The following is a 24,162-nucleotide window of genomic DNA, read 5'->3' on the forward strand; positions in this document are numbered from 1 at the left end:
AGATGGAGACACAATTAACTTACTCTCAAGAAAGCATGTTGGAATTGCAAATAGATTCCAGAGTGGTTGTTACACAGTTTGTATGTAAATAACCTTCCGATTTCAGCACCTTTGAATTAGTAACACATTTCTTGAAACACTGAGAAATGCCTGGGGATTTCTTATCTGAAGGTAAGGATTAGCAGAAATCCTAAAAGATAGAGACCTTGGTGGTGTTTGGCTATAGCTCTTTAAAATGTAATTGGTGGAAGAGTAGGCAACTAGTGTGGAGGGAAGACTGGGCAGTATCTGAACTCTACTGGCAAAGAGAGGGTTTGCAGGAGCCTCTCAGAGTTATTCCCTTTTCTTTCTTCCCTAGCTCCCAGAGAGCCACTTGCAGCCAAGAAAACCAGCCCTCCCCTGCTCGTTTGTCTCAGGAAACAGCCTTTTGTGGCACTACCCTCAAGGCTGATGCCTCCACCACCCAGGGACATTGGGGCACAAATCCCTGACTGGAAATGAACAGATACATAGATCATAATCCCTTCCCTGTTTGCCCCCACCCCCAACTTTTTTTTTTTTTAGATCTTGCCTCCAAAGTAGAGCTTGGGGACGGTTGTCTAATCCAAGCCACCAGGGGAAATGCCAGTTGTGTGGGCTGTGACTTTGGGATGAGACCACAGAGCCTGTAGAATCAAGTTGAACCTCAAAGTGCCAGCCTTGTGGATTTCGGCCCACAGGCTGCTCCAGCAGAATGTTCATGCAGATGCTCCTTGAACAAACTCCCTCCTCAAACTGCAAATTCAGCCTTCCCAAATGGATTTGTCAAGTTGGAAATCTCTTATATATACCCATCCTCGCCCTTCGTAGGCAGAAGCAATTCTAGAGCTGTCTTCTCAGCGAATTGTTAACCAACTCAGAGCCTGGTGGTGTACCGGGAGTGGCAAGTTCTGTCGGTTTATTTCAGGACAGCCAGAAGGTGTTCGGTGGAACTGGTCCCGTGCCTCTGCAGTGCAGGTGTGGGCCTGGTGGGATGGGAAGTGCAGCCAGAGAAAACACAGGGCAGAAGGCTGGGCAGAAACTGTCCTTATGGAATCTGGCTTCCTACTCCCTACCCAGGTCACAGATACAGTGCTAGGATCCTTGGACAGACCATGAAACCTGGAGAATTGGAATTTCAAGAAGAAAATGGTTTAAAATGCCATAATCTTGCATTGAATTAATTGAAGAGGAAACAATATTTGATTACAGCTATTTGATACCACTTCAAAATGGCAAGCCATTAGATTCAACTCAGTTCAACAAATTGGTCCCTACTGTGTGCTGGGGTCTGTGTTAGGCACTGAACATAGTGCCTGGATACAATGAATCCCATAGGGTTCAGCTTCTACCAAGACAAGAAAGTTATCTTGTGGGGGGGAAAAAAAAGTAAAAAGTACTTGTCAAAGAAACACATTTTTCCTAAACAAAACTTAACATCATAAATCTGGAGAGAAAATTATCCAGTAATAATATACTCTCTGAATGGAAAATTCCCACAATAATAACAAAAATAACAATGATATGTATACTTAGTACAGCTCTATTTTTGCTTTTCATCTAATGATTTCAAAGAGTTTAGCAACCACTGCTGAGCTAATCCTTAGTACTAAACTTGACTCTTCCATCCTTCTTTGAAAAAAAAAAATTGGCACTAACACCTCAACATCCCACAGGGAAGAAGTTCTGGAAACAAAGCATGGCTCACTCCCACACAAGCATCAAGCAGCAAATTAAAGACAGTCTAATTCATCCAGAAAAGTAAGTTGGGGCCCAGAAGAATCAAATGAATGCCCACAAAATGAAAGTCATTTAAAAAAGAAATACAAGTTTCTTTCTCGCAGGTGAAAAGGAAAAACTTTTCAATGTACCATTGGGCATTCTTGATGGGTTTATATCTCTCAGAGATGTAAGTTCCAGAGTATACTCTGGGAAGGCTTTCATTTTCAAAGACAGAATTTAAATCCTGTTTTAAAAACAGAAAGGGAAATAAAGATTTCATTTCCATAACATGGTATGTAAAGACAACTTGATTCAGCTGATGATCTCCAAGCTCTTTGATGAATCCCCTCAGAACCACATCCATATAAAGGGAAAAGTTATGAATGAAAGAATTCAATTGTTTGCAGAAATAAAGGGAGACTCTGCCAGAGATAGAGATGATCTGGAACAGAACTGGTCCCTAATTATGCAGTAATCTGACACCTTAGCACTCTCACCCTGCAGTCTTCACCTTCAAAGGATCTTCCCAATATTAATGAATTCTTCACCTCCTTTTCTCTCATCTTATCCGTAATAGCTACCCTTTAAAGAAAAGTTGGTCTAACTTTTTAGAAGACTTGACTAACATTATCATTTTAGCCTAGGATTTAGTCACAAGTATCTCTTTCCTTTTGATGCTTTGTGGTGTTTCCTTTTGCCTGATTTTGAATACATATTGCAGGCTGTGTTTATGACCCTTTGAAACTTTTTTTTTTTCTTGAGACAGAGTTTGGCTCTTGTTGCCCAGGCTGGAAGTGCAATGGCACGGTCTCAGCTCACTAAAACCTCTGCCTCCCGCGTTCAAGCGATTCTCCTGCCTCGGCCTCCCGAATAGCTGGAATTACAGGCGTGTATCACCATGCCTGAATAATTTTGTATTTTTAGTGGAGACAGGATTTCACCATGTCAATCAGGCTGGTCTTGAACTCCTGACCTCAGGTGATCCACTCGCCTCAGTCTCCCAAAGTGCTGGGATTACAGGCATGAGTCACTGTGCCTGGCATGAAACTGTTATTATACACACACACACACACACACACACACACAGCAGCCTTGCTGGGAAGATGTTATTATAATAAAATAATATAGAAGTATTACCATAGGATAAAGATCAGAGATGGCTTTCTAAAAGCCTCAAAGACATGTGTGAGCTGGGTCCTAACAGATAACTAGGAATGTGTCAAGTGTGTAAGAGGGAAAGGCATCCTAGGCAGAGGGGAGCTGTTTGGAGAAAGGCTCATGACATGGATGGGAATTGATGGTCCAGGTATAAGGCACACTGCGGTACAGCTAGAGCCCAGGCCTGGGGTGTATATTGAGTTAATCAGAATTTGACTGGAAAAGTGACTTGCTCAAGCTTACACAGTCAGAAAGTAGAACTGCCTGATCTCAGTGAGGCTATCTGGCTCCAAGTCCATGCTCAGTCTGAGTTAGCACCCCAGTCCTTCTCCTTGTGCAAAAAATGAATGGATACAAGGAGCTTACAGCCAAATGGGTGATACAGGCATGTAAATTCACAATTACAATACATGCAAGAAACATCTGTCAAATACCTTCTACGTGCCAGTAACTATGTTAGGCAATGTGAATACAAAAAAAAAAAAAAAAAAAAAAAAAAGCCCCTCTCTTTGAATGAAGCCTAAGGAGTCTGGTTAAGAAGAAAAATAGCAATTACAATACCTGTCCAAACTGCTGGGGAACCAAAGGAGAGATCTGCCATACAGAGTGAGAGAAGGTGCCTCAGAGGACTTGAGCTAAGACTGGAAGACTTACAATATAGTGGTTGGCACTACCAAGGCAAGATCATGATCATTGCTAACATGAATAAGCACTTAACAGTATGCCAGGCACTCTTCTAAGCTCTTTATCCATATTAACTCATTTAGTCCTCATAACAATCCCCTATTCTACAAACAGAAAGGTGAAGGATTTTGCCCAAGATCACACAACACATAAGTGGCAGTGCCAGAATTTGAATCCAAGTTGTTTGGTGCCAGGGCCCATACACTTACCACTATACTACACTCTCTTGCTACACAGAGAGGGAAACCCAGGCCTGCTGAAGTCAGAGAATGTTTCCAAGAGGAGGTAACATGTGAAATCATTCCAAAGAGATCTCTGGGAGTTGAGTTGTTGAGCCAGGAGATGAAGAGTATGGCCAACGGCATGAGAGTCAAGGCAGGATGAGAGACAAGTGTTTTCAAGGAAGAGCAATTACTTTCTGGTAGCTGGAGGGTGAGGCTGGTTTTGGAGAATGGTGGACCCCTGTAAAGGAGTAGGCAGGGAGTACGTTATAGTTTGGTTTGTTGGTTTTCAGGGAAGACAAAATTACACCAATAGTCTAAGTTAAAGGATACAAAGGACCAGGGATCAGAGACGAAACTCAGCCTGGACACGTTTGCAGGCCGCCCACTCTCCTGTGGGTGGTGCTGCCTCCAGTTTCACCTTCTACTTTGTTTGCTGCATCACTGAACAGCAGAAGTGGCCTGAATTAGTGTGATGCCATTGGAACTGGAGAGCATGGGCTGAATGGAATGGATTTGACATAAAGGAGAGGAAGCAGGGAAGGGGACTACAGAGTTCCCAGCTCGGGTGCATTGCAGAGATGGGAAATAAAGCAGGAGGAGCAGATTTGGATGGTGTTGCGGACTGAACTGTGTTCCTCCCAAATTCATATGCTGAAGCTCTAACCCTGCAGTGTGACTCTATTTGGAGATAGGTTTGTTAAAGAGTTAATTAAGGTTAAACAAGGGCCTAAGAGTGGGCCCTAATCTGGTAGAACTGATGTGTTCATAAGAAGAGAGAGATGCCAGAGATCCCTCTCTCTCCAGGCTCTCACACAGAGAAGAGGTCATCTACAACCAGGAAAAGAGGCCTCACCAGAAACCAACCCTGCTGACACCTTAATCTTGGACTTCCAGCCTGCAGAACTGTGAGAAAATTAATTTCCGTTGTTTAAGCCACCCAGTCTATAGTATTTTGTTAATGGTACCCCAAGCAGATTAATACAAAGGAAAAGACTATTATCAACCTTTGGATGAAGACATAATAGATGGATTTAAAAACATATCTTGAGGCCAGGTGCAGTGGCGCATGCCTGTAATCCCAACACCTTGGGAGGCTGAGGTGAGAGTATCACTTAAGCCCAGGAGTTCAAGACCAGCCCAGGCAACACAGTGAGACCACCCCGCCCCCACCCCCCACTCCACCAGTCTTCACTCACAAAAAATAAAAATTAGCCAAGCATGGTGATGTGTGCCTGTAGTTCCAGCTGCTTGGGAGACTGAGGTGGGAAAGTCAATTGAGCCTGAGAGGTCAAGGCTGCAGTGAGCTGAGATGGCATCACTGGAGGCCAGCTTGGGTAGCCCTATCTCAGAAAGAAACAAACAAATCTTGAGATACAATTGGCAGGGCTTGGTGCTTCAGTGGAAGTGGAGTCTGAGAAACAGTGAGAAGGAGGATGGGATATTGTCCAGTTTTCAGTTATGGATACAGGGTGAATTGTGATGCCTTTCCCTGAGTCAGAGATTTGGGAGTTGCACCTGGGCAGACGGCGAAGGCATAGTTAGGATTTCTTGGTTGTAAGCAAGAGAAATTTAAGACAAGGAGTGATTAACTATAGGGATGTAGTGAGACTAAAAGGGAAGTGGAACCTCATTCAAACCCAACATCAGCACTCTAGGAGAGTGAGACTCCTTGGAGGCCAGACTAGACGGTGGGTCTGGATACAGAGCAGCCCCAGGCCCTCAGTAGGTGCTCACGCCAGCATGGGACTGGGCTGATTCCATGGCCCTGCCCCCCTTCTTCTAACTACTGACTACTCTTACCCTGATTCCTAGAGAAAGAGAGACTGTTTGGCTCAGGAGTTTCAATCCAGCCTTCTAGTTAGCCCAGGGATTGGCTGCCCAGGGACCCATCCTTGGGCACATTCATTATAATTGCTGGTCATGTGACAGACCACTTGGCTTGACAAATCTGTCCCTTCATCAGTGGCTGTGAGCAAGTCAGCGTCCTTAGAAAGGTCTGAGGTGTGGCAGGCACACCTAGAACACCTAGAACAGAGGGTGGGCATGGTGAGAAGACCACTGTGTTGGTTTTAGGCTTATTGGGTTTGGAGGACCTGCTTGACATGCAAGCAGAGAGACCCAGAACATATATCTACAATAGGCACTCAACAATGGGCCACTCAACAGAGCAATGAAGGCCATGGAGACAGAGTTCAGAGATGACAGCACATGTTTGTCATCTATTAAATAAGCAATAAAGGGACACATACTCATGTTGCAAAATTCAAACAATACCAAAAGTATGGAGTATAAGAAGTTAAAGTCCCTCAATGCCACTCTCTTCTCCCAAAGTCACCACTATAAATGATTTTATGTGTTTTCTTTTTACCCCACTGCAGTTACATTTGTAAAATATGTATGTATCATTTTAGGTCAGAGGTTTTTTTTTCAGCAAATGGGCTTATACTTTTCATTAATTTTTTTACTTGCTTAATAAAATGTCTTGGAGACCACTGCACTCAGCACTTACAAACCTACATTATTCTTTATATCTATAGATAGTGTTCTGTTGAATAGATGAGACATAATTTATTTATTCACCATCTGCCTCTGAAGTTAGATTGTATCCAATGACTCTTTATTACAAACAATGCTTCAAGAGCACCCTTGTACATATATCTTTGTGTGCAGCCCATTTCTAGAAATGATTTACTGCATTGAAAGGGATGTGCATTTTCCCACTGTCCTCTAAAAAGACTGTACCATTTACCGTTCTAGCAATGATAGAGGATACACATGCTTATTGCTCTACACCCACGTGGATGTTTCTTAAACTATTTTGCATCAGACTCCTTTAAGATGTCGAAAGCTATGGATTTTAATTCTAGAAAAATACACAGATGAACATATACAGAACATTTTGCATACAATTTCTGCAGGTTCACAGACAACCTAAACACACCCCAGAACACACCCTTCCCCACCCCGTGCCAGACCTGAATAGGCATGTATGAATGGGTGCCAGTCTAAGGGCAGTGGGTCCCAATCTTAGCTGCACATTAGAATCACCTGCAGGACTTTGAAAAGTCCCCATGCCCAGGCCACTTCCCAGACCTATTTGATCTGGTTCTTTTGGAAAAGGATCTGGGTACCAGTATTTTTTGCAAGTTCTCTGGGTGATATTAACATGCAGCCAATCACAAGAACCACTGCAGTCTAGGAGAGGCCTGAAGAAGGATTAAAAAGAATTTAATAACAGAAAACCAGAGTGTACAAGGGGCTCTTGGGGGCTCACATGTGGCTGGAGGAGCTTTTATTTTAACAAATCTGGGGTAGGATCTGGCATTGATACATATTTTTTGTTGTGAGAGTGTTTGTCATACACAAAAGTAGAGAGAATGAACACCCATGTAACCTATGTTAAATACTTAAAAAAAATTTTGCCACATTTTTCTTATCTGTTTTTTTTTGTTTTGTTTTGTTTTGTTTTGTTTTCTGGTGGGGGTAAGGTGGTAACAGCTAACATTTGTCTTAAATTATTCTGCAGTGTTTAAATTTTTAAAAGCTCCCCTGGTGATTCTAAGGTATAGCCAATGTTGAGAATCATGTGTAATGTGAAGCCTCCCAAAGAGAAGGAACCCCAAGGAACGAGAGTAGAAGGAAGAAAAGCCAAATGCAAATCCAAGAACTTGTAACTTACAACCAAAGGGAGAGTGCTCCACTGAAGGGCGCTGGCAAAAGGGGCTGGCCATTGCGTCCTGCAGCAGAAGGTCGCTGCTTTCGACCCTCCTAGAGACATGGGATTTGGAGCTGGGCCTTAAAGAATAAAGACAATTTAGATCAGTGGAAGGGAGAGGGGAAATTTCCCCATTGGAAAGGAAGTTGATATTTTGGGGTTGAGTCTACTCTGCTTCAGGCCTTTTAACAGCCCCTCCTACCATGGGAGCCATAAAAAAGATTCTGAGCCCCCCAGTCCTCCTGAATTGACCGAGAGAGGCTCACCAGGCTCCACACCCTTGATCCTTAGCCCCACCATTCCTCCTTTATTATGCTGACTCTTCCCTCTGGGGATGTGTATCTGCCTCTTCTAGGCCAGTGGTTCTCACAGTGGGGTCCAGGAACCAGCAGCAGCATAATCACCCGAGGGTGTGCACATGCTCAGCTCCACCCCAGACTGGCTGAATCAGACACTCTGAGGGTGAACCCAGCACTCTGTTTCTTCTCTTTTCTTGTTTTCTTTTTTGTGGGTACATAGTAGGTGTGTGTATTTTGGGGGTACATGAGATATTTTGGTAAGACATGCAATGCATAATAACCACATCATGGAGACTAGGGTATCCATCCCCTCAAGCATTTATCCTTTGTGTTACAAACAACCCAATTATACTCTTTTAGTTATTTTAAAATATACAGTTAAATTATTATTGACTATAGTCCCCCTGTGTGCCATCAAATAGCAGGTCTTATTCATTCTTTCTAATTTTTTTGTACCCATTAATCCTCCCACCACTCCCCCAACCACCCCACTACCTTTCTCAGTCTCTGGTAACCATCCTCTACTCTCTATCTCCGGTGAGAACATGGATGTTTATCTCTCTGTGTTTGGCTTCTTTCAATTAACATAATGACCCCCAGTTCCATCCAGGTTGGTGCAAATGACAGGATCTCATTCTTTTCTTTTTTCTTTTTTTTTCTTTTTTTTTTTGAGATGGAGTCTTGCTCTGTTGCCCAGGCTGGAGTGCAGTGGCACAATCGCGGCTCACTGCAACCTCCACCTCCCAGATTCAAACGATCCTCCTGCCTCAGCCTCCTGAGTAGCTGGGACTACAGGTGCAAGCCACCACACCCAGCTAATTTTTTGTATTTTTAGTAGAGACGGGGTTTCACCATGTTGGCCAGGATGGTCTCGATCTCTTGACCTCGTGATCCGCCAGCCTCACCCTCCCAAAGTGCTGGGATTACAGGCTTGAGCCACTGCACCTGGCCGATCTCATTCTTTTCTATGGCTGAATAGTACTCAATTGTGTATACAAGCCACATTTTCTTTATCTATTCATCTGTTGATGGACACTTATGTTGCTTCCAAATCTTAGCTATTGTCAACAGTGCTGCAACAAACATGGGAGTACAGATATTTCTTCTATATACTGATTTCCTTTCTTTTGGGTATATATCCAGCAGTGGGATTGCTGGATTGTATGGAAGTTCTATTTTTAGTTTTTTGAGGAACCTCCAAACTATTCTCCATGGTGGTTGTACTAATTTACATTCCCACCAATAGCGTACAAGCATTCCCTCTTCTCCACATCCTCGCCAGCATGTTATTGCCTGTCTTTTGGATGTAAGCACATTTTAACTGGGGTGAGATGATATCTCATTGTAGTTTTGATTTGCATTTCTCTGATGATCAATGATGTTAAGCACATTTTCATGTGCCTGTTTGCCATTTGTATGTCTTCTTTTGAGAAATGTAGGCACCCTGCTTCAACAAACCTTCCGGGCAATTTGGAAACACATGCAAGTTCCATGATCACTGTCCTGGGGACTCCCAGCCAAATGTCCTCTCGATGTGTGAGCTCTCCAGAACTCTCTGGAGTCTTCCCCAACAGACAGCTGGACTCATATCAGGGAGATGAAACAGAGAATGTCAGGAAATTAGACTGTGGCAAGACTATAGGGAGTTTGGACTTGAAACTAAAGTAAGAAAGGAGCTACGATGATGTTTTGACCAGGGGAGAATATGTATTAAAGTGGTATTGGAGACCAGGTAGCTGCAGAGCTTCAAGAATGCAGGCTTGACTCCAATCCCTGCTGAAATGGTAGGCAAAATTGGTGTGTGTATGTGTGCGTGTGTGCATCTTCTGAAGAGGTTTCACAACTTGCATTCAATTTTCAAGTGAATTCACCACCACAGAATGATTGCTAGAGAGGAAATTATTTTATTGCTTAATATATGAGCTTTGAGGCAGTGTTTATCGAAGTGTAGTCACATTAGTATTAGAATTGTTTGAGCTGTGTGTTAAAAATATACATTCCTGGGCCACACTCAGGAGCTACTAAATCAGAATCTCTGAAGTTGGCACCCATGAATCTACATATTTTAACCAAGTTCTCCAGGTAATTCAGCTAATTCTGATGCACTCTAAAAGTTATTATATCTCAGGCTCTAAATCTAAAAACTAACAATTCTAGGAAAGCAAAGTTAATAGTGAATTTAGAAAGCATGTTGACCACTAAAGCATGGTACTAAGGTCTAAAAAGCACTTACAATATCCAAAGTGTCACAGAACTGGGAACAGTAGCCACAGCAAACACTTTCCTGGGCATTTCAGTGACCATCCACTTAAAAGCTGTATTCTGTATGTAATACCGTATGAATAGCAAAAAAAGCTTGAAGAATTCATCCTCAAACTCTGACAGTTCAACTAACTTCCCAGAGTTGGACAGAGAATAAGTTTGTGTGTTTTCTACGGCAGATTGCACTAAGATAACCATGAAAAAGACAGGAGGAGTGCTATTAACAGAAGAAACACTATTGATCATTTTGGGCTTATTGAAAATTTGCCCCTCCCTGGAGTCAGGGAGTTCCCGGAAAGAACCTTCTTTCCTTCCTGTCTCTTAGCAGGTGCTTGGTGGAGTTTGCCAAAAATCCACTGATTACATAGTTTGAATTACAGATTTTCAAATACTGTATGTAGTACTTAAACGGTAAATGGCATGTGATTGAATTCACAGAAATAACACCCAAATGTATTTGGGTGGTTGTCTCTGGGCAGTGGAAATAGAACTGAAAGGTCCTGGTCTGGTGAGTTGTTCAGAAAGTGTGTGTGCCCTAGAGTCTGGCCTCACTAACTCTGTGAGGTTGGGCAAGTTATTGAAGCTCTCTGGGTTTCTACTCATGTGCAATAGGAATAGGAACAACCCTCACATATACTCATAAGAAGAAATTGAGAGTGTTAATGTAAAAACCTAGGCCCACAGCAAGCATTCACTAAACGTTAGCAAGAAAGCAATATGATGCATATATGTTTCCAGATTTCTGTACTTCCCAAATCTTTGCCAGTGAACACATACTGCTTTTATAATCAGAAAAGAATGATAAACCACATTTTTGTTTTGTGCTTTTTAGTTTAAGGGAATGAGCTATAAAGAGAGAAAAGACTGTAAAACAACAGATGCAATCCATGTCAGGGGAGTTTGTTTTTACTGGGAGTAATGACACCATGTGACCTCTGGGGTATCCTAATCCAGGGACAGGCTGTAGGAAGACTAAACATGAAGAATGGCGAGGCTTCCCCTGGGAGCAATCATGCCCTGGCTCTGCAAACTTAGGTCACAGAAGAGAGGCGCCAGGTCACAATGTTTCCTGCTTCTCTGCCCCTCTCCAAGGCAGTCTCCTTCCATCAGGTGCAAAGCCTGGATCTCCAGTATCAAATTAAAGAAATAGAACAAACCCATCCCAGGGCTTCTTTAAATATTCAGATAAACCCATGTGCCCCTATCAGTTAAATTAAGCTTTCCTAAGAAAAAGTAAGTCAATTAGTTCAAAATGTGGGTTAGTGCTTCTGGGTATTTAAAAGGGGAGTTTTTTTTTTTTCTTTTTTAGTTCATTTAGAAACACAGCCACGGGGCAGGTACATACCCACTCCTCCGCACATCCTGTGAATTGCCCCAATACACCCAGATACCAATTTCTGATATCTGGAGCTTCAAAATCTGGTCCTTAAACTTTCTCAATGTCATGAAGATATTGAAATACGAGCTTTAAAATTTATCTTGTTTTGCCCTTTGAGTACATATCGTTTATTTCACTATCATTATCGATACTCATTAAATGGTAACTGACATTGCTGTAGAACATTGATAAGATGTGATTTTACCCTAATTGAACTTCTTTCTTCTCCATTCCACAAATACTTATTCTCTAAACTTCTGTGAACAAAGAGAGGTCTCTAAGACATTATAAAATGTAGTTCTACAGCATAGTTTGTGACATATACCACAAAATTCATTTGTCCAAGTGGCCTGGATGCAATAAACCAAACTTTACCAAAATACAAGTAAAGCAGGATATTTCCTAAGACGAACTTCTAGAAGCAATTTGTGGATCAAAGAATATGAACATTTTCATGGCTTTTGAAGAGGTTGCCTAATAATTGCATTCTTAAAAGGCTATTTCATTTTTATTTATTTTATTTTCATTTTTGAGACGGAGTTTCACTCTTGTTGCCCAGGCTGGAGTGCAGTGGCGCAATCTCGGCTCACTGCAACCTTCGCCTCCCGGGTTCAAGCGATTCTCTTGTAAAAGGATATTTTAATTTATATTGACAGTAAAAGAAGATAAGGATAACATTTTCGAACCAACATTTGGGTAGAAAGTGTTTAAGTTTTTATTTGTTTTGCTTTTACTAACTTAATAGACCACTTTATTTGAAATAACAGCAAATTGTTTCAGGAATATTTTAGATTGTGAGAGCATGGTAAGTAGTTCTTCCATTATTTAAAAAATACATATTTGTTACATGACATATTATCACATACCTTTATCTCCTTTTCCACCATAATTAGTATTCCAATGACATTGAAATAAAATTGTATTTAATAACAGGACTAATGTTCACTTTAATCCCACATACCTTTTACAGATATATACAACTAGAAGATAAAGAAATGACTATCATTCTGAATTTTAGGTTTCATTTAACTTTGACAACCTTTACATTTGACTTCTTTATTAACCAAGTGAAGTTTCATGATCAGAATATTATAACAATAAGAGATGGTACACTTTTAAGCTCAACAAAAACCCAATTTACTTATGGAAAACTACATTTCTCTTGTACGTTATTTGTTTTACAAATAGTCTAGGAAATGAGTAGAGTAGGTGATTATTAGGCGGAAAGACCTAGAATTGTAGTTACCAGGTAGCAATTAGGAACTAAATATTCTATTCCTGTCAATTACTGCATTAAGTTTACTCTGACCTGTTTTTTGACAAAGCATTGAAGAAAAAAATAGGAATACCCTCTTTGCCCCAGGAGATTTACAATAGCCCAGGATTTCAATAGAAAGCGCCTCTTTCTAGTCTGGTTGAATTTGTGGGCGTTCCTTTTGTCTCTGAATTGTTCACTGCCATTTCTTCTAAGACACAGATGGGTCCCTACTTCCAATAGCCAAGAAAAAACGTACCACTGTTTAGGTGGCCAAGTGACAAAGGTGACACTGTTTCTCAGTCCATTTATACGTGTGTCACAGTCCAAGACCTTGGCAAAGTACTATTCTGCCTTTCCAAGTTTCCCAAATCCTATTATACACAGGGGTATTTTAATGGTAGGGAATTTTTCCCTTGAAGTTTCTTTCTTTCTTCTCTTTTCTTTCTCTCTCTCTTTCTTTCTTTTTTCTTTTCTCTCTCTGAATTGTTCCCTTGAAGATTCTCTTTCCTTCCTTCCTTTCTTTCTTTTTTCCTTCCTTCTTTCTTTTTCTTTCCTTCTGAATTGTTCCCTTGAATATTCTTTTTCTTTTCTTTCTTTCTCTTTCTTTCCTTCCTTCCTTATTTTTCTTTCTTTCTGAATTATTGAAGATTCTTTCTTTCCTTCCTCTTTATTTCTTTCATTCGTTCCTTCTTTTCTTTTATCTTCTTTTCTTTTTTCTTTTTATCTTTTCTTTTCTTTCTCCCTGTCTCTCTTTCTCTCTTCATTCTTTGGTTCCTAGAGGCTGAATATGGTCAAGTGGTTCAAGCATGGCCTATGGAACCAGACTTGCCTGCCCTGGTCAGGTCTGGGAGACCTTGGGCAAATGTCTTCACCTTTTTTGTTTTACCCTCTCTGGCCTTAGTTTTCTTGTTTGCTATCAAGCTTGGGAAACAATAGAGCCTTAATAAATAAGAAGTAATGGTTGAATGTGTATGAATGTTCCAGATAATGTGTTAAGTGTTTTGTGCATATCAACTTATTTAATTCTCAAAACAATCCCAAGGGGTAGGGACTGTTATCATTATTACCCAGGTAATACAATGAGAGAACTGAGCCATAGAAAAGGGTGGCTAGTAAGGCAAACTAGGATTCACACCCAGGTAGGCTGGCTTCAGAGAGAGTTTTTCACCACTCTGCTATACAACCTTTTGTTGAAGTTAGCTTTCTCCCCACACATAAATGTGTGTATATTTATTGAGTATCTACTATGTGCCAGTCACTCTGCTAAAATATACCAAGAAACTGAATTGGAAATGAACTGGAAATACAGAAATAAATAAGACAAAGTTTCTGTTCCTGTGGAGTTATTTTTCTTTTCTTGCACTTTGTCAACTTAGATGACATGGGTTCAATTTTCATCTGAGTTCAAAAAACATTACTCAAGATGATTTTCAGTTGAATTCAACACTCTGAGACACGAGTGGTGGCTCACTTGAGCCCAGGAGCTCAAGACCAGCATGGGCAACATGGGGAAACTTATCTTTACAAAAAATACAAAAATTAGGAAGGCTTGGTGGAGCAGGCCTGTAGTCCCAGCTACTTGGGAAGATGAGATGGGAGGATCACTTGAGCCCAGGAGGCTGAGGCTGCAGTGAGCCATAATCATGCCAATGCACTCCAGCCTGGGTGAAAGAGTTAAGACCCTGTTTCAAAAGAAAAAAAAAAACCTCTAAAACCAAGATATACCAAAATAGTTTCCATTTGAATTCATATTTAGCCTTGAAAGCCCTTTATGAATCTTTTAGTAATTACATCAAGACAGTATGGCGTCTCTTTTAATTTGTGTATTTAAAATGATGAACTAAATGCTTTTTCTGGCCTCTGCTCTCAAGAGCCCACAACATTCCTGAAATTTAATAATTTAAATCCTCCCCAGCCCACCTCTCTTAATAGAGACACTTCCATTCCCCATATCTGCCTTCAGAAGGGGCAACATTAACTCTGCTGAGAGAAAAGGGTCCCTCACTCTACTTCTGCAATAACTTTCTAAAGCATGTTCCACTAGAGAGGGAATTAATGATAAGGAAATATTCATCCAAAGCAGCCATTAAATTCATTTTAACTTGCAAACAATAATGTTGCCTTGTAGTTACTATTTGTCCTGATTTTCAATACAGAACTTCAGATTCATGTTATTTTTAATTTTTCACAAAAACTTCCCTGCTAAATGTAAGATTTAACCAAACACAGATTCTCTTCATTCAATATAAATGACAAGTGCTCACCATGTCCCCAGGCACCAGACTGAAACTACAAGGGTGTGTGTTGCTTTAGTAGAGAGGAAACAGGCAGATAAAAAGCAACTATATCCAGTATATTAACAGATGATACTCAGAAGACTGGAAGCAAAAAGGAGGAAGAGCTGAATATGTTTCTGTATAGTACAAAATTTCATAAAATGTGAGCCTAAAATGGAAGTAGTTGGGTTATGAATCGAGGGGGAGACATTTGGAGTTTTTCATGCTGAAATAACCATGTCACTATTTTCAAGTATTCTGAGAAGTGGAGAAGCACAAATATACAAAGAGACCTCCCACCCCCACCAGCAAAAGATGGAGAATCTTGTTAAAAGTTGTAAACATCTTACCATAGTTTAGAGAGTTCTGACAGTTAAATAATTGCAATAAATGTTCCCTATAGTACTGGGATTATAAAGAAGTCATGTATCCTGAACAAGAAATAAAGCATCCTTTCAAAGGGGTGACCGGCAGCTTCGATTGTCAAGGTGGTAGTCTGAACGGACTTCATGATATGGAGAGGTCAAGTAGAGGAATCGGATGCTGGCTGATAGGCAGAACGACAACCAATATTGCCTCTACAGAAATAATAAGAAGAAAGCTTTTTTGATTCTTTCATTTTGGAATTGAGTGTATGGAACCACAGGATGTTTTTAAGGGATCATTTATTAAACTTGGAATTGAACTACTTTATGAACTCTACCGTAATTTTGTGTTATTGGGTTTTAAAAATTAAGCAACTTTTTTTTTCTTTTTTTCTTTTTTTTTTTTTGGTCAAGGGGAAGCAGGGTATATATCTGTTTTTCCGGGTGTTCTTCCCGTGACTCCTACAGATAGTAGCCCAAAGACGTCTTCTTTTCCAGTATTTAATGAAGTATCCTATGGGCAGATCATTTTGGTAGCCTTTCCGGAGCTGGTGCAACGAAGCAGATCCACAGTTGCCCGATAATCAGGCCAAGGCATACTTTCCAAGGTGCGTTTTTCATATCGAATTTAAGCGCGGGTCCTGCCCGTTGTTTGCAAACTGTCCAAGCAGCATCCAAAACTGCTGCTTTTCCAAGTCCGTTAAAAAGTTATTTGCGCTTGGGGTTTTTCGGTTCTGCTATACCCCACCTCCTTCCCCTGACTTTTGCCAGTAGAGACCTGCCCTGGGGGAATTTTCTCCTGGGAGCACAAAACTATTTTCTTTTCTGGAAATAAGTTGACGTCAACTGGGAGCTGTTTTGGGTTGCTTTGTTTCCCGGAGCGTCCAACCCAGCACACCGCCTCCGGCAAACTGCGAGCAATTCAAAGCAGCTCGCCCAGTAGGGAGGGGAGCTGGTGGGAGGGGGGTGGACCCCGCCGCCCGCAGAGGTGGGGAGACCTGGGGGGCGGCTCCACTCTCAGGCTGGAGTGTGGGCCTGGGTCCCCTGCCAAGCCAGGAGCGCAGCCCGGAGCCAGCGCGGCCCCCGGGTCCCTGCGCTTATGGTGAGGGCCGTGGGGGAACAGCCCCCGGTAGGTAACTTGCCGGGCACCCACCTGAGTTCTCCGCACCGCGGCCCGAAAACCTGGGAGCGTCCCAGGACAAAGGGCCAGCCCTCTGGAAGTAGCCGTGTGTGACTAGTGTGTGCCAGCTCGTATGTGGGGGTCCCAGTGTGCAACTAACTTAGCTGCTCACCGCAGCCTCGGAGAAACGAACACGCCTTTCTGCACGTGTCCAGGGCGGGTGCGGAGGGCAGTGCATTGTGAACAAAGCCGGCCACCTCGCGCGCCGCATCTCGGGGACGATTCCGGGACGGTTCTCCGCGGAGAGCCGGGCGGATGAGAGCGTGGTGTGTGTGTGTGTGTGTGTGTGTGTGTGTGTGTGTGTGTTTCCCTAAGAAGCCGGAGGCGGCCCGCGAGGCAGGGACTTGCTCTAACTTGTTTCACACCTGGCGCGGTTTCCCCAAAGCTCGGGTGGCGTCCAGGGCCGGGGAGGCACGCGGAGGACCAGCAGCGTTCGCTGCAGAAAAAGACATCGTCAACTCCCACTCAGAAGCCCATACGGCCCTGAGACCTGGTCTTTCATTCTTTCTTACCAAAAAAAAAAAAAAAAAAAAAAAATACAAATTGATGGATGGGTTTCAATTGATGCGTAAAATGTATCCCTTGAGAGCAAGACAGGAGGGCCAGGGAAGGGGGAAACAGGCAGTTGAAATGACTGACTCTCACAGCCTAACTGCCGAGAATTCGGACTTGGAGGCAAATTCGAGGACGCGCCCGAGGAGCAGGCGAGGCTGCCTCCCAGTAAGACGGCCTGGCACCGGGGCGCGCCGCTGGGGACCTGACTCCCTCGTGGCCCCTCACCCCAGGGACTCGCAGCTGGCCCGCGCGCCAGGGGACACACGGGCTGCGGGAGGAGGTGAAAGTTAGGATGCAGCGCGAGCTCCGAAAGTGGCCTGGGCTGTGCCTCCTAAGAGAACAGCCAAAGTCCCGGGCGGCTCTGGGACGCTGCCCCTGGGCCAGGAGAGCGGGAGGCGGCGACGCAAGGACGCGCCCGGAGCCTGGGCGCGCCGGGGGCGGGCGTTTGGCTGGAAGTGGGGCAGTGTCTCCTATGGGAAAGCGAGACCCGGCGAGCTCTTTGGCTGCTTTTCCAGTTTCCGAGGTGCCCGCCCCCGCGCGCCTGAGGCAGCGCAGCCCGGAGGGCGAACGAATGGCGGTTGGCAAACTTTGAGTGAGAGTGCGCTCCGGATCCGAATTGCCGAATTGTGGCGGCGGCAGAGTCGGCCGAGACCCAAGTTCGCTTTTTCCGCCTGCCCGACGGGCCTTAGGGAGACTTCAGCTCCAGCCTGGTGGAGCGCCTCACCCGAGGGAGTTGTGTCACTTTGCTCGGGGGCAGGGAGGGCGGCGCCCTGGGCGGGTGGGGAAGGGTCCCTGTGGCCCCTGGGGTCCCGAGCGCCTCTTCCCTCGTCTCCCCTCCCACCGGCCCCTCCCAGTCTTCTCTCCCTCGCTCCTTCCCGGGGCTGGCTGGACCGGCGCGGACTTGCCCCAGACCTACGGGGAGCGCCCCAGGTCTTTAATGACAGCTTAAATGTGGCTGTTGGAAAAGTCGAAAGGGATGAGGCTGACGTGGGGCGTGTTTCTCTCCTTTGCAAGAGTCGGAAAGGGAGTTGAGAGCCGCGCGGCTGGCCCCAGGCCCCCGCGCCTCGCCGCCAGCAAGTAGGTGGGGGAGCCGCCGCCGCCGCCAGCCCCATCCCGCTCCCAAGCCTCGCCCGCTGCGCCCTGGCCGCGGGCGCCGAGAGGGTGCGGGGCCTCGCCGTGCCTCCTCCACCCTGCTCATTAACCTGCCTGCTCCGCTCCTCTCCGGGCGGCCCCAGACACGGGTTTCCCGCGGCAGGACCCGCGGCCTGCCCGGCGCAGCCGCCGCCCCGACCCCCCGGCTCCGGGGGGCAATGAGGGGGCAGTGGAAGGGGCACTGCTCCTCGGGCATTACTTAGAGAAACGAGACCGTTCCGCCCTCTCGCCGGCCCTCCCTCTCTCCCGCCCGGGCCCGCGCAATTCTCCGCCAGAGGGTAAGTTGGGAGTGTTTCGCCCCCACCGACAGCTCTCCCTCCCTTTCCTTTTTTTTTTCTTCAAAGTTTTCTTAGAAGTAGGAGCCGGGTGGGGGAGGAAGAAGGTCTGGTCAGCCTCCGTCCTTTACCCTATCTCTCCCGTCTAACTTGTCCCCCCCCCCCCCCCCCTCCCCTCCATCCCCTGCGCGCCGCTGCCCCTCCGGAGCTGCGCTCGGGAATGACAATTGGAGCGCGGCTCCTTTAAGAGCCCGGCTTTGCCTCCCGGTAGCTGAAGGTCATTAAACACAAAAGCTCTCAGCGCTGCGGTCCAATATAGCGCATGCGCCCTGCCCGAGGACTGGCAGAGAGACGGCAATATGGCGAGAATGCCTGGCAGCGGGGACTGTAACACCAGCGCGGGCGGCAGCGCCAGCGCCGCCGCCGCCGCCGCCGCCGAGAACAATGGGGAGCGGGGCGAGGGCGAGCGCGGCGCGGGGGGCCGCGGCCGCCGCCACGGCCGTCCGCACTACTGCAGCGCGGGCGAGGAGGAGGAGGAAGAGGAGGAGGAGGACGAGATCCAGGAGGTGCAGATAACGGGGGACGAGGAGGAGGAGGAGGACGGAGGTGGGGGGCTGGAGGAGGACGAGGAGGAGGAGGAAGAGGAGGAGATGGGGCTGGACTGGGACGAGCCCCTGGAGCCCGAGGACTCGGCCGGGGAGGAGCTGGAGCCCGAGCCGGTCCATATGATCAATATGGACCAGAGCGCCGCGCTGGAGCCCGAGGCGCCGCCGCGACTGCTGGCGCCCCGGGCCCGCGGTGGGCCGCCCGGGGACGGCGCCGAGCTGGACCCCGACGTGCTGCAGCGCCCCGAGCGGGCCCGGCTGAGCGAGAACACCCGGCTGGCCACCCGCTACGCCGTGCGCATCTTCCGGGAGTACCTGAGCGAGAAGGCGCAGAGCCCGGACTTCGAGACCATGGACAAGGGGGCGCTGTGCCGCGTGCTGCGCTCCTTCTATGCCGAGGCCCGCTCCAAGAGCGGCCAGCTCTACAGCAAGTCGTCGCTCATCAGCATCCGCAGCTCCCTCAACCGCTACCTCAATGAGCCCCCGTACTGCCGCACGCTCGACCTCACCAAGGATCCCGAGCTGCGCAGCGCCAACCTGACGCTGGCTGCGGTCATCCGCAAGCTCGAGGAGCAGGGCGCCGGGCCGGTGGTGCAGAAGCAAGCCATCACGCGCGCCGACCTGCGCAAGCTGTACACCTCCAGCGTCTTCAGCACCAACACGCCCTTCGGGCTGCTCAACAAGGTCTGGTTCGAGACGTGCATGTACTTCTGTACCCGCGGCCGCGAGAACCAGCGTGAGTTGGAGGAGGACTCTTTTGGGCTGGCCATGGACGAGGACGGTCGCAAGTTCGTCTACTTCAAGTCCCTCGGGCCCTACCACAAGTCGCGCTCGTCGTCGTGGAGCAAGAAGCGCGCCGAGAGCAGCGACGAGGAGAACTTGCCCCGCATGTATGAGACGGGCACTGAGTTCTGCCCCTACGCCAGCTTCGTCAAGTACCTGTCGAAACGCAACCCTCTCTGCAAGGCATTCTTCCAGCGGCCCCGGGACCACTGCAGCGAGGGCGATGTGACCTGGTACGAGAACAAAGCCATCGGCAAGAACTTGCTAGGCACTCGGATGCAGATGCTCTCCAAGGCGGCCAAGCTCTCCAAGACCTACACCAACCACTGCATCGGCGCCGTCTCCATCGCCACGCTCAACAGCATCGCGGGCATTGGCACCAAGCTGGGCTCGCCCGCCCCGCAGGGCTGCTACGCCGAGGCTCTGAACGGGGCGGCACGGCACCACTCCCACCACCCCCCCACCCATCCCTCCCACCACCACCGCCCCCAGCCGCCCTCGCTGGGGAACACTTACATCCTCCCCAAAGACAGCCAGGTCGGGCCCGACGTGAAATCCGAGGCTGCGCCCAAGCGCGCCCTGTACGAGTCGGTGTTCGAGTCGGGGGAAATCTGCGGCCCCACTTCCCCCAAAAGACTTTATATCCGCCCCTCGGAGCCTGTGGATGCGGTGGTGGTGGTTTCCGTGAAACACGACCCCCTGCCTCTTCTTCCAGAAGCCAATGGGCACAGAAGCACCAATTCTCCCACAGTAGTTTCACCTGCTATTGTTTCCCCCACCCAGGTAACCAAACCAAACTCTATGCATGAAATGTTTCTTTGGTACCACTTCGGGACTAACTTTTGTGCTAATGCAGCTCTGGGTAGGGGGGAAGTTTTAAAAAGTAGGTAATGTACTGAATCGGATTTCGTTTCACCCTTAGAAGTTAACTCTCTTGGTGCTTTTTGGGAAACTTTACACCTAACCTTAAAAGATGTGAGAGAGGGCATGCTACCTAACAAATCACTGCTGTTCAGTAAGGCGAAAAACTTCAAAGTTCGCAGAACAAAAGGATTAGCTCACTCTTGCAGCCGCTCTTCGTTGAATGCATGGGTTTTATAAGGCAAAGACTGCGAGAACGCTGTAAATGTAAAGGAAGCAGTTACTTAAGACATATTTGAATCAAGTAACCCTTAAAAGACTCTATTACGTATTCGCCATGACTTTAGAAGGTAGAAAAACAGTTATAAATTATTGAAAAGAAAACGTGCCAATCCCACTTCCTGTAGCTTTTTTTTTTTTTTTTTTTCAAGAAAAGGGATGGAGAGTGGAGAGCCAGGCAGTTGAGTGCCAGTTTATACTGTAACATGTAGTTGAATGTAAACTGGCAGTGTGGGGTGCAATTTCCATAAACTAAAGTGGGAACGTGTTATCTGCAGTTCCAGTCAGGCTACAAATTGGAGTATGGGCCTGTGGTGCCCAGCACTGTAGGCACTGAAACATTGCTGTCTCCCCCTAGCCCCACGGAGCGCACCATCTAGGGGGCAGATAATACCTATGAAGTAGATAATTAGAGTAAGAGTGCTGTCCCAGCAGCTGAGTCAGCATGGACAAATCGCTTCACTTCTCCTTGGCTTCACTGTCCTCATCAAAGAGGAGGAAACTATTTCCACCCTAACATGATTTAAGTCTAAGCAGTGCCAAATTATGGGTCGAGATTGGGGCCTCTAGTGTTAGATTCTTCTTTCCTTATTTTCCCCAAGGTAGTATTTTCGTGAGTATTATTAAAGTTATATTCATGTTTTGGACACTCTCTAGGAGTCAGAAACCAGGGGTCTTTGGACACTGTGTTCTATTCTGCAGGCAGGAGTAGCCACTGGAGGTTTTACAACTTTGACCTGCCTGCCATCAAGCAGAAGTAGGAATTTTGCAAGTCTGAAGGTATAATGCAGGCCCTCCAGGAACATATATATGTCAGGTACCTCTGTGCTTTTTCCAAAGTGGAAATTCCAGTTCTGGACAAACTGACCCTTTCAAACGTTTACCAGCTAATGGGCAAGCCTCAAGGCCAACTGAGAAAGGGGCTGTGAGTGGTAATATAAACACCAAAGTTCTCTAAAATACACAAGACCTGTAGGCTATGTGTCTTCTGTACTTCAGGTGTGTAGTCCATTTCTGACAGGTTGTGTTAGTGAGTTTTAAGAATGGAGAGGAGAATTTAGGGTTTGCTTTTTCTTTGAAAGCAAAAATAAATGTTCACATTCTTCTGATACAGTAAAAACCCTTGAAATGCCCTAGTTTAGAATAGCACCTGATTAAGAGTTAAAAGCCTAAGAAAGTTTATTAAGGCATGCATGGCCTTGGGATAACAATGAAACAGTTTGTCTACTGGCATCTGTCTGCTGGTTTCTTGACACCAGTGTAATATAGAATTGTGACATAAAGAACCACAAAAGATAAGAGGGTTTCGTTTCATTGGTTTGGTTTTGTTCTAAGGAATGCAATCTTTCAGTCATTATCTTTTATTTACCTGAGTAAAATAAATCAGTTCCAAAAAACTGTATGTATACTGATGCTTTTATTATTCTTGCATTATTGTCAGGTAACTCCTAAGTTAAATATAGATTTGAGTGTCCATATGTGGCTTATATGATTATTATGGCTCTCAAACAAGATCTTAGCTCCAAGTCCCTGTTAGTTAAAACACTACAAAAAGTTGTTCAGTTTGCACGTATTTAATAGTGAGCTTTTCACTTATGAAGTCTGAGCAGTCGAAGTATTGCTCAGTAGAAAGCTGAGAGCAAACTTTTTCCCTCTTTGTGTATTAAAATCACTGTAAGAGTTGAGGTTCAGTGCATTTCCTGGAGCTTAATGCCTAGTGGAGGTTGCTGGCCTGTGGCATTGCTTTGGGTCATCAACTTTTCTGGCTGGTCATTAATCCCCAGGAAATGCCCTGTGCAGCTCCAGCTTCAGTCATTATTACTTAATCATAAACATAGGCTCTCTAGCCTAATACTGACTGGACTTTATCAAGTGGTGTCATACAGAATTCCACTGTTGACCATCTTAGAGACATCTTGATAACAGAGGTCACACACTGATGTTTCGATTTTCTACTAATGTTGCAAGTTTCTCAAAAGATGAAGAGCCTGCTTCTTTAAATGCATTTACTCTTTTTACTTCTTGAGGGTGTTATTAAATATTTATAGGACTGGTTGAAAAGTGAATGCATTTAAGGATTAACAAAGATTATGGAATGTGTGATTGCTCATGTGAAGTATCTGGCTTTTGGAGGGAGTGAGGAATTATGGTGATGGTTGTGATGGTCGCTTTAACTGGTCCACTCTTTAATTCTCTTGAATGGTTGTGTTAAAAGTAAAGGGTAGTTCTAGTTCCTTTGTCCCCCAAATAGCTATTGTGATCTAAAATGATCCAGTTATTGGTACGGTTTGCAAGCTCCCAGGTGGAGGTCATGTAGTCCATTTTAAACTGCTTACCACTGTATCTTCCATCCTTATAACTATTCTCTTTGCATAAAAATAGAGCATTTTTCCTACCTCAGAGAACAGTACTTCAGTTTAGAGGGATGATAGAGATTTATAATTTTGTTCTTTATCATTCTCAGAGGAAAAAATACTAATAAAGTTTAGATTCTGAATGTCATAGTTTTGTCACTACAGTTTTTGTAGTTATGTCTCTCTCCTGTGCCAAACAAAAGTGTGAAGCATTTGCAAGCTGTGACAAAGGTGTCTTTAGTTGCACTTGCTTGACCCTAACCTAGATTATTTCCAGAAATACTTTTAAGGAATTCTGTAGAGAGGACATCTATTAGTGGAAAGATTTTGGGGGCTGGTGCACATCCCCTGTTTGTGTTTTATCGTCTTCAGTGGGGGCCTTTGGTCCTTATAGTTTGCAGAGTGAAAACTGCAGCAGGCTGCAAGCAGGCTGACACAGTCGGTTGTTCATTAACTTACCTTTGAGGAGAAGCCAGAGACTGACAGCTCAGGGAATCCACTCAGGTGCTGTAGGGGCAAGAAGAAGGAATATTTAATGTATCTACTTAATAGTGAAAGGCATGTGTTTTAAGTATTATTGAAATAACTGCTAAAGTCCTATTTTGAATTTGAAGACTTCGAGGGAGGGATATTCTTTATTTCTTATAGATGGAATCAAATTTTTATAAACATTAAAGGAGTATAGCAATTGTAACAAGACTTCTTGCCATGGTTATTTGGAGCTATTAAGATTAACTGCCTTTTAAAGAGTGGGTATTC

The 24,162-nt window shown here is 45.3% G+C and overlaps 1 protein-coding gene across 4 annotated transcripts in view; it reads left to right on the forward strand.

Moving 5' to 3' along the window:
* Nucleotides 1-24,162, forward strand: part of KCTD1 (potassium channel tetramerization domain containing 1) — a 203,086-nt gene that overhangs the window by 91,023 nt on the left and 87,901 nt on the right. Inside the window, exon 1 of one of the 4 annotated variants that reach the window (XM_032152603.2) lies at nt 18,384-18,524. The exons of 2 other annotated variants lie outside the window; for them this stretch is intronic. Coding sequence is in view for 1 of the 2 variants with exons in the window: in XM_032152601.2 (XP_032008492.1) it covers nt 18,881-20,692 (1,812 nt within the window). In the remaining variant the exon portion in view is untranslated. One more of the 4 variants, XM_032152601.2, reaches the window with a different exon arrangement.

Source organism: Hylobates moloch, unplaced genomic scaffold, assembly GCF_009828535.3.
Source record: "Hylobates moloch isolate HMO894 unplaced genomic scaffold, HMol_V3 SCAFFOLD_5, whole genome shotgun sequence".
Lineage (NCBI taxonomy): Eukaryota > Metazoa > Chordata > Mammalia > Primates > Hylobatidae > Hylobates > Hylobates moloch.